Below are 12,074 nucleotides of genomic sequence, written 5' to 3' on the forward strand. Positions count from 1 at the left end.
TAGATGTTTAATAAATTGTAGTTAAATGAACAAATCCATTAGCAAACATTTAAAGAGCACCGGGACCAATGAAAGCAAGGAGAAACTTGCTCTCTACACTGAATTGTGAGCCTGTGGCTTTCCAACACTGAGCTACGCCCTCTGTTGTCCTGTAATGTGTTCATAATGGTTTTCTAGAGCAAGTCATTAAGAATAGTGTGGAACCCAAGGATGCTTGCAGTTGCAAGAGTCATGTTCGGAGAGCAAAGGGAAGATTATAAACAGCAGCCGTGTCATTTCAGTAAACAGTGGCGTTGAGAACTGGCAAATGAGGAAGACCAGGCTTGTGCTGGCCACAGTCCTGACAAGGTGGACCAAGCAGGAAGAAAAATGAACTTGTTTTCTCTCCAGTGCCTGTCCAGGCTATTATCAGTGCTCAGCAGGGATTGGCTGGACCTTCTTCCCTAACCAATAATGAAAACCAGGCCTCCTGTGACCTGCTTGCAACTTAAAGGAACTCAAAGCAAGGCTTGGAAAGCCAGTGAGGATAAGGAGTTAGCCTGGGAATTTAGCTGACTGATCACACTGATAAACCGCCACTGTCAACCAGGTTTGTTCTTTGCCTTACTTCAGATCTCAGTCTTGGGCCAGTTGATCTTGCAGTGGGGCCAAAGTGGGGCGGGGAGGAGGAGTCATCAATCCTGAGTAAGCCCATCCCCCTATGGGTTAACTGTTATTAGGATTTAACAAAGTAATACATCATTTTGTTAAGAAACGCTCAGCTAATGTGGCCCTACTTGACTTCAAAAATCTTTTCCAACTCTTTGCTTCAAATAATTTGCATGCATTACCTTGTTGTTGCGTTCAATCCCCACGTAATCTGCCTCTTCTGGTATCATTACAAAGAGCTCGGCTTCATAGGCTCCTTCCCCTTCGTTTCTTGCATTGATTATGAGCATAAGGTGATTTTCATCTCCAATGATTACCTGATGCTTATCTCTAAAAATGCAGTTTAAAAATAATTATTAGCTAACTTCTCTGCCTCCTTGAACATCTTATTTAAGAATCTGTGTAGGTGGAAAAGAAGGAAAAATGGTGAGAACAAGACTATGACAAAAACGGTGGATCACCGTGAAGGGGTGGTGAGAAAAGTCAGAGAACCATGTCTGGATGGGAAGGGCAGGGAGAGATGGAGCAGGGTGCTGGCAGGTGTTTACCAACCAAGGCTCCACAAAGAGCATCACCTTAGAGCACTTGCTGATTCCAACGCTATAAACCCTCCCACCATGGTTGATTGCAAGCTACAAACATTCTTAACAATACCCCAGCAAGATTTCTGCAAATTTAACATTGCTTGGAAAGCCAGAATGAGCCAACTCCAGCATGTCACCAAACACCTCCGTTAGGAAGAAAACAGGTCATGGGAACAAAGGAAGAGAGCTGGTTCAGAGCCAAGAGGGGACAACAGTGCAAAGTGGATAGGAGGGAAGAGCGAGGCTGACAAAATTAGGTCCTGAACGGCTCACGGAGGATTTGGAGGCAACTTAATTCACTGGAACTCCAAATCAAAGCAACATTTGGAAGTGCCCCTTCCACTTGGACCTGGACTCAAAGCTATTTCCTTGGTTACTTGTTAAATTATGCAGTTTGGACAAATTCCCTTTAAGAGGTTACCAAGCAGATCCTGAACACTGGCAGTGAGAGCTCCCGCCAGGGGAAGGAGCACAGGTCTGCTTCATCCGCGACAGGATGTTTTGCATCCCTGGCCAATTTCTGTCCTGGGGTAATGCAGCAGCAGCCAGTGCTGGAGAACAGGCTCCCCACTGCTGACAGCTGGGAGAGCCACTTGATTCTTTCTTGGTTTGTGACACCTTTACTCCACAGAGTGCCTTTAAGGCCCCCCCCCCTTTTTGGTGAAATAAAGTTAATTTTGCTTCGATAGTTACAAGGATGCCCTTGGGTCATGGGCTGGTGTGAAATGAGCTTATTGAAGGTTTGATGGAAGCAGCCTGTCTGTACCCTTGGCCCACTTGACTGAAGCAAATAAATACAACCTGAGCCTCCCCACAGATAAGTTCACTCCTAACAAGAACATGTTTTCCCTCTGTTGTTGAAAGATGAACCGGCCTAGACAAAACCTTAGGGTGTGTCACTTGACACCAATGATAAAGCGATGGCCCAAACCAAGGGTGACCGAAAGAGTAGGCGAGCTCAAGAATGTCACGCGGTGTGTTTTCTGGTGGTGGTGGAGTGTCTACGTGCTGCAGGGAAGCTTCAGCTGAATACCTGAGCTAGCTCCATTAGCTATAATGCTCACACTTATCTATTGAAACTTACGGTCGAGCTGCCAGCTTCAAGTCGGGAATACACAGATTGTCTTCTCCACAGTCCACCAGGATGTGAGCCTGTGTTACATTACACAAACACACATCAGGAATCATCTGGGAAAACGCCAATCACACCCTTTCGCTCGAAAATCCCAGAGAATCCCACCCATGACACCAAGCCTCCGGTCTCACTACGCATGCCTCTCCCCAGCTGTAAGCCCTAAGTCGCACCGTGCCTCTCAGCGCAGGCTTGTTTACAGAACAGCCCGTCTCCAGCTCATTCTGACATGTCTGTAAAGAATCTAGCTCTCTGGCAAGGTTTTGGGATTACAGCCTGTGCCACTTCCATCAGCCACACTTTGAACCAATTAAACCTCAGCTGCACAAGGGAAAGAAAGGGCTTCTGGAAACACAGCGCTGCAGAGGTTCAGGAAACACACCGGGAGGAAATCCCGAATGTTGCATGTCTGTGTGCAGGAATGAGAGCAAAAGGAGGTGGCTTTTGGTCTGGAGGTCCCGAGAGCACTCCCAGCCCCTCCGAACGCTGTCACAGCCCATCGAGGAACGTACCTGTTCACTGACACTGTTCTCCCTATAGTAGTTCAATATTGGTTTCACGTCCAGACCATCCGTAAAGGCAGATTCATCCAAACTGTAATTCAAATTAATATTGATTGGCGATAACTTATCTCGGAACTCAGTTTCATCCTAGGAAAAATAATCACAGACTAAAGAGAAGCTCCATGAATGGGCTGCAAGGTGATAGGCTGCAAAAGTGGGCGACGTGTGACTGTCGTCCCCGAAAGGGGACGAAGGCGTCATGGTCCTTGCAGCAGGCTGGAAAGCATGCTGATGTACGTGATGTAGCTGGTGTAATTCATCCGTGTTCCATCATAAACCCCTCTACAGCCGTGGCTTCACTGAGAGATGCTTCTAGAGCAGTCTTCAGGTTCTTCAGACCTTCACCAGCTCACACAGAATTGGTTAATGCACAAAGTAAAAGACTATTTCTATGCCATAGACGTCATGCAAACCATGATGAGTTAGGACTTTTGTTTTCAGGAGGTTGCCAGGATTTGTAGGTTTAGGGGAAGACAACATCCTAATCTCTTCCTGACTCATCTCTGTCAGCGGTTGCTTGCACAAACTTCAGAACACCTTCATGTTTAAAAATGAAGACGGGTGGGAGGAGCACCTAGCAGTGGGCACGTCACCCTTCACTGTGTGCCAGTCAGGGTCATGTGAAGACACAGGGTCACGTATGCAAATTTTCACGAGCGCTGTGAACCTTGGGGCTTCCCAGAGGTCCCCTTGCTAACTACACCCCTTAAAGGAGGACAAGAAGTCAGAATGAGTGATTACTACATAACAACTAGCAAGGATGGAAATTGTGTGATAAATATTTTGGCTTTTTAAGTTTCATGGTAGGTTTTAGAATTACTGTAAAAATACCTTTAAAAAGATAAGTATAAATTATTTTCAATAAAAGCTTTGAATGCCTAAATGGTTTCCTGAGTTGGCTCTGAACTGTGCATTGATAAAATCTAACAAGACATACTCACATAGGATAAAAATTCAAATAAATTGTGTTGGACTTTTATGTTTTAGGGGGAAGGCAGTAAGAAATGAAAACCACCTGAGTTGAGTGCTATTATCAAGATTTTGTTCTAAACAAAAAGAAACCTTTGGAATTAGTAACAACATGTCATTAGGAAGTCAGGGTCAAAAAGAAAGCATTCGCCCTTAAAATAAAGTTCCCTCCTAAGAAAATGAAAATAGACTGGGATCTAACGTGGACAAATATGATGGTTAAATGGAGAAAAATGGTTGGAATCTTGGATCTGGACGTGAGATGTCAGAACAGACATTTCGGCAGCACTTACTCGAAGGTAAACGATGAAGTCCTGGCAGTGGAGGGATTTCTGCCGGTTTACCACAAGAGGGAAGATGAGATGGGGCTGATGGTTCTCCAGGAAGAGTGTTCTTTTAATGGCGCCTTTTTGTTTCAGAGAATCTAAGTGCACCTCGGCCGTCAGGGCTAAAGGACAGAGATCACAAAATGTAATCAGGAGAGAAACGCATTCATGAACACAGTGATCTACCAGAGAGGTGATTCCCCTGTTTCCGTTGTTTATTCGGGAAACTGGTGTTTCATATTTGGGATCAAACACAATATGAGAGTACTTTGAAAAGCTCATAGAAAAGTGGAGTTAAAATATGTTTGCGTTGGTGCATAATTTTTTCATGCTAAGCATTTCCATGAACACTTTGAAGACCCCTTATGCATGAGCTACAAAAGTCTTGTAGAGTATTCCCAGAGTTAAAATTGTTTTGAAATGCTTTTATGCACATTGTCACTTTTTCAGATATTTATATCTGTTTTTACATATACTATTAATACTAATTATTATTTTTTTTTTTGACAGGCAGAGTGGACAGTGAGAGAGAGAGACAGAGAGAAAGGTCTTCCCTTGCCGTTGGTTCACCCTCCAATGGCCGCTGCGGCTGGCGCACCGCACTGATCCAATGGCAGGAGTCAGGTACTTATCCTGGTCTCCTATGGGGTGCAGGGCCCAAGTACTTGGGCCATCCTCCACTGCACTCCCTGGCCACAGCAGAGAGCTGGCCTGGAAGAGGGGCAACCAGGACAGAATCCGGCGCCCCGACCGGGACTAGAATCCGGTGTGCCGGCGCCGCAAGGCGGGGGATTAGCCTATTGAGCTGTGGCGCCGGCCAATACTAATTATTGAAGTCATATTTTATATATAGCCGTTTCCATATACATAATAGAAATCTTGGTGTTGACAATGGATTCTTTGGTTTTCTAATGTCTGTTTGGAGAAATGCTTACATTGAATTTTCTTAATATGGTATAGGGATATTGTATTCACAAATTCCTTAAAAAAGAAAAAATAAAATCCCACTTGGAAAGTGGAAAACAAATTAAAAGTAAAACATGCTCACCTATGATATTTGAAATACTCTGGCCTGTTACAGATGCACACACTCTTAAAGCAAAGCTATGGAAAAATAATAGTCAAAAATTAATTGGTTAATAGCTTTGACTCTGCAGTAGAAATCTTCCTTTTCCTCATCCCAGGTAAAATAAATATATTATTTTTTCTCTATACATGTAATTTCACATATAATCTCCCATTATGGCATTATTATATAGCAAGGTGATAACTGGAAAGGACTAGAAATAACCTGATTTAACTTGTAATCAATTGAGTACTTGCTGCCTTTATTCAATAAACATATATCTCCACATATCTCCGTGTGCTGGGGAATGAAGAATTAGGCAGCATTGCAAGGTAATACTAGCAGGAAAGCCTGGAGAGGAGTGAGGATGTGTTCCCACTTGAGAAATTTAAAGAAATTCAATGTGGCTGCAGCATCAAGAGAGACGGGGAATTTGGAGGAGGGGAGGCTTGCTTGGTTCATGGGTGGGGACAGTTACGGAAGTCGTGCTAAAGGGTGTGGAGTTAAAGGTAGAGACAGTGAAAGAGATTGGGGGGAGAAAGAAAACAGGAGCTGAAAAGGTGCTGTGGCAAGCTGGGTAGACACAGTGTGGGGTATGGAGAAAGTTAGGGAGGGTAGATGCCCTCAGGGACACTTTCTAGTTTTGCTTTGAACCTCGCCCTACCCACAATGCAAGGCAATGCCTACTGTGGCTGGTATGATGACCTGTACTCGACCCTGGTCTGCAGCCATGGAGGGGATGAGAAATGGCCGACTGACTCTGCGTCACCTGACTGAATGTTCTCACCTATCTCCTGAAAAATTCCAAGCCCTAACAGTATTAAAGATGGAGTCTTTTCAAATTTGTAAGAAAGTAGAAAAATAAGAAAATACTTAAGTATGATTTAATGATGATCTTGAGGTTTTGACTGATACATCTATAGTATGATCTGATACTTCTACAGAATTCTAAAGGAGTAAATGATCCCTAATCATACTTTAGTTATGTGGCAGCTTCCCGTGTCAAACATAATGAAGACATGTCACATCTGGGATTCATCTGTCTACCATGACTGCCATCCGTGTCTCCCTTCAGGGCATATAATTTGCCACATACCATTAAGCCAGAACTTTCCTGAGCTGCCTATGCCATTATGAGTGTTTATAGCACTTCCCCAAGGAAATCACAAATCCAATCCACTTGTGCTTCAATTAGAATTATTTAAGAGTGATGATTAGCTAATCATATCTTTAAATTTTGTAGTAGAGCAGGCTTCCAAACATGGAATTTTTCTGTATCCAACTTGTTTGGGATTATTTAGCTGTGTGAAAATCATCCATTGACCCCCCCCCTTTTTTTTTTAATTCTTCATTACACTACCTAGCAAAGCTCACTTGCTTTTATAAGTTCCTGTTTGTAACAAAATTAGCACCACATATAAATTAAAATTTAAGTACAATAACTTCTCTAATACAAACAATTCGAAATGTTTGCAACAGAAATAAAAGTATGAAAATGAACTTTTGTGAGAAGGCATTTGATAAGTGATGTTATTATCAGTGAAGGATTACTCTTAATTTATGAATAATATGTCAGTGTAAATCTAGATTTCTTTGTTTCCCCTTCCTGTTACCTCAATATCACTGGCAACTGGTGACTTTGCCTCTCTTTATACAAGTTTCATAGAACTGCTACCACTTACAAGATTCTTGATAATGGTAGTCCAATTTAAACTTGCCAGTTTATAGATATCGTTAGCAGAAAACAGTTTGTCAAGTCATAAGTTCCCAAGAGTATAAAAAGAAAATCTCTACATTTTATAGTAATGGACTGATATTCAGACTGATTTTAGAAGAACATATATATTATATATAAACATATATCATGTGTCCTATATAGCACAGAATTAGGTCTACTTGCAGATCTATACTTAATTACAAAGTACACATGGGTTTTCAGGAAAGCTGTGAACTATTATTAAATCTGAATTAAAATTTCAAACTGGAATTTATGGTATCATTCAATGTGGTCCATAATTAGTCTCTGAATACATATGATTGGGACAAATCATCATTAAATAACCCACACCTCTCATCACGTAAGCTGTAAATGAAACTGTGAATAGAGCTTCTACCAAGATCAGAGAGCAGGACTCTAACACTAGCTGCAGCCCCCATACAGTTGGAATAATGAGCTTATGATGTGCTCATAGGTATGCATGATGGATAGGGAATGAGCTAGATGTGAAACATGATTTAAAAGTACAAAGGGATTCATTGTTCTTTGAATAATTTTTTTTTAAAATTTTATTTACTTGAGCCACAGATAATATGGTGCAGAGGGAGAGACAGAGGGAAGAGAGAGAGAAGAGAGAAAAAGAAAACACATTCCTGTCTCCTGCTAGTTCACTCCCCAAATGCCTGCAATGGCCAGGACTGGGACAGGGCTGAATCTGGGAGTAGGGAACACCTGTTTCCTCCTGCATAGCCGGATCTTAACTATCTGAGCCACCACCACCGCTCCCTGGGTCTGCATCAGCAGGAAGCTGGAGTCAGGAGCCAGAGCTGGGACTCGAACTCAGGCGCTCAGATGTGGGATGCGGGTCTCCTGAGCACTAGGCCAAATGCCTGCTCCCTTGTTATCCATTCTTACCAATTCAGTCCTGTTTCAATGACTGCAGATAGCAAATTTTACCTAAACTCATTTGTACCTGCTTTCATTTCTGACACAGTTACTGACTTTTACATTTATAAAATGAAAATTTCTACTAAACAGTTTGTTCTTATTGGTTAGGTAACCAATTAACATTTACTGAGGTAGCTCTTTTCCAATTAAAAATGCCATTGGCAGATACTTTATAAGGCTACACAGCTGTTTGAAAGACACGGAAATTTGTATTGATGGCAGTGAAGAATTTTTGCCCAGTCAAGTTTATATTATTGCTTATAGATGTACAATATGAGGCTATTTCAAATACAGGCAAAAAAAGAACAGCAAAGAAAATCAACAAGATTCTTTCAATCATTTTGGAAAAAAAAAACTAAGTTAAATTTCTAGAATAATAATTTTAAAAGAACCAGAAAACACATCCTCCCTGAGCTAGCTTTCTGTCTTCTAATACTCTGAGGCGCCATTCGAAACTTTTGCATGTGAAAATAAAACATCTTTCAGAAAATGTACATCATAGAATCAAATAAATAACAGCAAAGGAATATATGCATTTGTGTATATGACAGATTGTATTTTGTCTCCATAATACAATTTAATGAAACAAGGAAAAAGAAAGCCAATTTTTTCTTGAAAAATAATGTTCTTTCCACAAAACCAGATGCCATAATCTGTTAAAATCACTTAAATCTTACAAAAGTGTCTGTAAAAGTAAAATTCCTTAGAAAAAATTATCTAGTTTAAAAGAACAACATTTTGTACCAGAGTGGGCCAGGTATACTTGAGAGAATTTAGTCTAGAAGTCCGCTCAGTTATGAAGGTGTGGGCAGACGTCTATTTGGGGGAATACTAAGGTTTTAAGACTCGTGGTCAAGTAGCACTCACAGTTCATTTGATGTTCACTTAATCATGCCAGGGGAAGAAGAATTACTGGCTAGTCCACATATTTTCTCAGATCAGGTTTTCATTATACGATTTTATGGTTTTAAGTCATTTAAAAATGTGCTGAGGGCATTTCCCATCTACAACTTCCAAAAGCAATTAAAGGACAGGACATAGCTCCCCAGTCTGGGGGCTCCCAGCACCAGGATGTTTTCAAAGAATTCTTCAGGGTTCTCCTTACTGCCCACCCTCCAACCTCAAAAGCTCTGACTGTGATGTGAACTCTGGTCTTAGTGCCCTCAGCAACATGCTATAGTTGGCTGGAAATAGCTTCTTTTGGGTCAAGGCTGGCTTTTTCTGGCTTCTGACATTCTCAGGAACTGAACATACTGTCTGTGTTAAACCACATCTGGAAAATGAGGGGAAACCTCAAATGCCCCAACGATTTGTTGATTTTTCAGAGGCCATATCCTAATGGCATTACCCAATATAATGACTTCTGACCCTTGAGTTCTTGCATACTGAGAAACTAGGTGGTATTTTCTTGACTTGTGTTACGGTCCAGTTCCACGTTGGGCTTCCTTCAGATGACAGAATTCAGAAGCAAGCCTTTCAGAGGCTGTCTAAGACGTGTTCTAAACGAGGCACAGGAATTGTAATTCCACAGCTGATGGTGACAGCAGTGCCATGAAAACACAGTTTAGGACACAAAAGTTTCTTTTTATAATGTTTTCCTTCTGTCTGGTTGCACGTGATAAGTTACAAAACTGATATCTGTTTTTGGCAAGGAAACTGGATCATTTAATCCAAGTTCTTTCTTTTTTTATCAAAAAAAGAGGATATTTTATGTGTCTACCAAGTGGTATCCATAAGCACATTCAAATGCAAAAGTCAAAGTATTTTGCTCTATTTGTTTGGTTAACATTTATTGTAGTGTGCCAAGAATCTAAAAGAGATCTCTAAGACTTGTTTCACTTGGAATGTCCCCCAGTGTTTTTATGCTTCTCATTTTAGAAGACTGAAGCCTGCAGATGAGAGAGGGAGATTAAGGAGCCTACAGCTTGGAGAGGCAGTCTTCATGAGCTAAGTCGGCAGCCAAAGACTAGCATCGTGTCATAGATTCTCTCAAAAGACTAACTCCTTGCTACTCCAACTTGGTCCACAGGCTAGCAGCAGCATCCTCTGGGAGTTTTTTCTAGAAATGCAAAGTTGCAGGCCCCACTCCAGAATTTCTGGACCCTAATCTGCCTTTTTCACAAGATATCCAGGTGATGTGAGCGTGCACTAAAGTTTGAGCAACACTGGACCAACTCACCAGGCCACCGAGGTCATAGAGTCTGGAATCTGGCAAGTTTTATTTTCAAGATTGATAATCATTGGGTGCAGCAGAAGGTGAGCATCCACAGTCACAACTGGCCTTGCTCTGTGGGGAGAAAACCCAGGTTTGAATGAACCACATGAACAGGGAGCAACCAGTTCCAGGGGCCAGAGCCAACGTTCCCAGCTTTTGTGTCATGCCTTGTGTTCACTGAATGAACAGGGGGGCACCTCACTCCACTACCTACCTCTAAACAGGTCTGGTTGCACATGAACACAAAAGAAGAATGCATGGGTCTGGCAAGCATGGTCACATTCACACACCTGCCTTTGTGGAGTGGGCTCAACCTGTGGTGACAATATTGCTGGGAGACACTGTGCGGCAACCTGCTAGAATAGCTATATCCATATTTGAGGACATACTTCATTGCGTAGCTACTTATGTCTGTCCTTGAATTTTCTAGGTTTTGTTTTGTTGCCACATTGGTAATTTTCTTTTTTTTTTTTTTTTTTTTGACAGGCAGAGTGGACAGTGAGAGAGAGAGAGAGAGAGAGAGAGAGAAAGGTCTTCCTTTTGCTGTTGGTTCACCCTCCAATGGCCGCCGCGGCCGGCGCGCTGCTGCCGGTGCACCACACTGATCTGAAGGCAGGAGCCAGGTGCTTCTCCTGGTCTCCCATGGGGTGCAGGGCCCAAGCACTTGGGCCATCCTCCACTGCACCCCCCGGGCCACAGCAGAGAGCTGGCCTGGAAGAGGGGCAACTGGGACAGGATCCGGTGCCCCGACCGGGACTAGAACCCGGTGTGCCGGCGCCGCAGGCATAGGATTAGCCTATTGAGCCACGGCACCGGCCACACTGGTAATTTCCTAACTGAGCTTTGTGCTCAACACTTGAAGGTGGATTTCCAGGATGATCCTGTGCTTCATCCAGAGAAGTTTCTCGATCCTGACTGTATAATGTAACCACCTGTGGTGCTTTGAAACAAATCCTATGCTAGGCCCCGGCATGCACCAACTGAACCAGAACCTCAGGGTAAGGGCCAAGCATTGGAATGTGAAGCAAGTCCTCCACAGGATTCTAATGAGGCCAAAATTGAGGAGAAAGACTGATATAGAGGAAGCGCCAGTCCAGCCACCCAGGTGAGGATAGTGACAAGAGACTAAATAACGAAGGAAAAGAAGCCAAGCAATTTTAAAAGTTTGGCTTTAAGGGAGGAGAGCTGGGAGCCAAATTTTCCAGAAAGCATGCAACGACGCCATGTTGCACAAGTCTCCCTCGACCGTAGGAAGGTCTGTCTTGGAGCAGAATGTTGTTGAATGCCGTACTCGGAACAATTTAGTGATTACCACAAAGTTACCATATTGGGAGTTTTAAGATCTTCAGTGTGATATATCTAAGCTTTGTTAATATTATATTAGCTCTAGTTCTTGGGAAAGCAGATGATAAAATGGGACTAGACATGCAAGTGACTTATTGGGGCAAATACATAAGAGAAAATGGTGGGGTGGGGGTGGAAGGCTAGAGGTTCTTGGACTGGGTAAGAAAGTTTGAGCCAGGACAAAGCGATGTCCGTGAGCCTATGCCGTCCATGAGAGGAGTTTCTTGTCTGCAAACATAGTCTTGCATAAATGTCCTTGTGTGCCCAGTCATTGGCTGGAAGCAGCCCTTAAAAACATGGCCCTGGCACAAAGGCAATGGCTTGTTCGGCGCCTAGGGACTCAGTTTTGCTTCAGCAGCTCCTAGCGGCTCACTTTCATGCCCAGCACAAACCCAAGCCCCATATTCCAGAGACTTGGGAATTTCAACCATCTGACTCTCTAGAACCTAAAGTGAGGAACAGCGGGTCTAAATTAATCCTCTTTGAGTGTGTCCTGGGACTGATGAAGAAGAAAATTCTTAGGTTCTCTCTGGGAGCTGAGTACATTAGCATTACATTCCCA

At 42.8% G+C, this 12,074-nt stretch overlaps 1 protein-coding gene and 1 long non-coding RNA gene across 3 annotated transcripts in view; one reads left to right on the plus strand and one right to left on the minus strand.

Moving 5' to 3' along the window:
- Nucleotides 1-4,416, plus strand: part of LOC149122567 (uncharacterized) — a 37,871-nt gene extending 33,455 nt beyond the window's left edge. For both annotated transcript variants that reach the window (XR_016219685.1, XR_016219684.1), the window contains one exon: nucleotides 4,316-4,416. This is a non-coding gene — a long non-coding RNA (uncharacterized LOC149122567). The remainder of the gene's footprint in view (nucleotides 1-4,315) is intronic.
- The window catches only part of ITGA8 (integrin subunit alpha 8), a 192,194-nt gene that overhangs the window by 73,002 nt on the left and 107,118 nt on the right, over nucleotides 1-12,074 (minus strand). Inside the window, exons 15-20 of the mRNA XM_002717427.6 lie at nucleotides 10,133-10,240; nucleotides 5,271-5,326; nucleotides 4,190-4,344; nucleotides 2,877-3,014; nucleotides 2,317-2,384; nucleotides 831-978 (exon numbers count right to left, since the gene is read on the minus strand). Coding sequence (XP_002717473.3) covers nucleotides 831-978; nucleotides 2,317-2,384; nucleotides 2,877-3,014; nucleotides 4,190-4,344; nucleotides 5,271-5,326; nucleotides 10,133-10,240 — 673 coding nt within the window. The remainder of the gene's footprint in view (nucleotides 1-830; nucleotides 979-2,316; nucleotides 2,385-2,876; nucleotides 3,015-4,189; nucleotides 4,345-5,270; nucleotides 5,327-10,132; nucleotides 10,241-12,074) is intronic.

This window comes from Oryctolagus cuniculus, chromosome 13 (genome assembly GCF_051225735.1).
Source record: "Oryctolagus cuniculus isolate XC-2025 breed Fujian yellow rabbit chromosome 13, ASM5122573v1, whole genome shotgun sequence".
Classification (NCBI taxonomy): Eukaryota; Metazoa; Chordata; class Mammalia; order Lagomorpha; family Leporidae; genus Oryctolagus; species Oryctolagus cuniculus.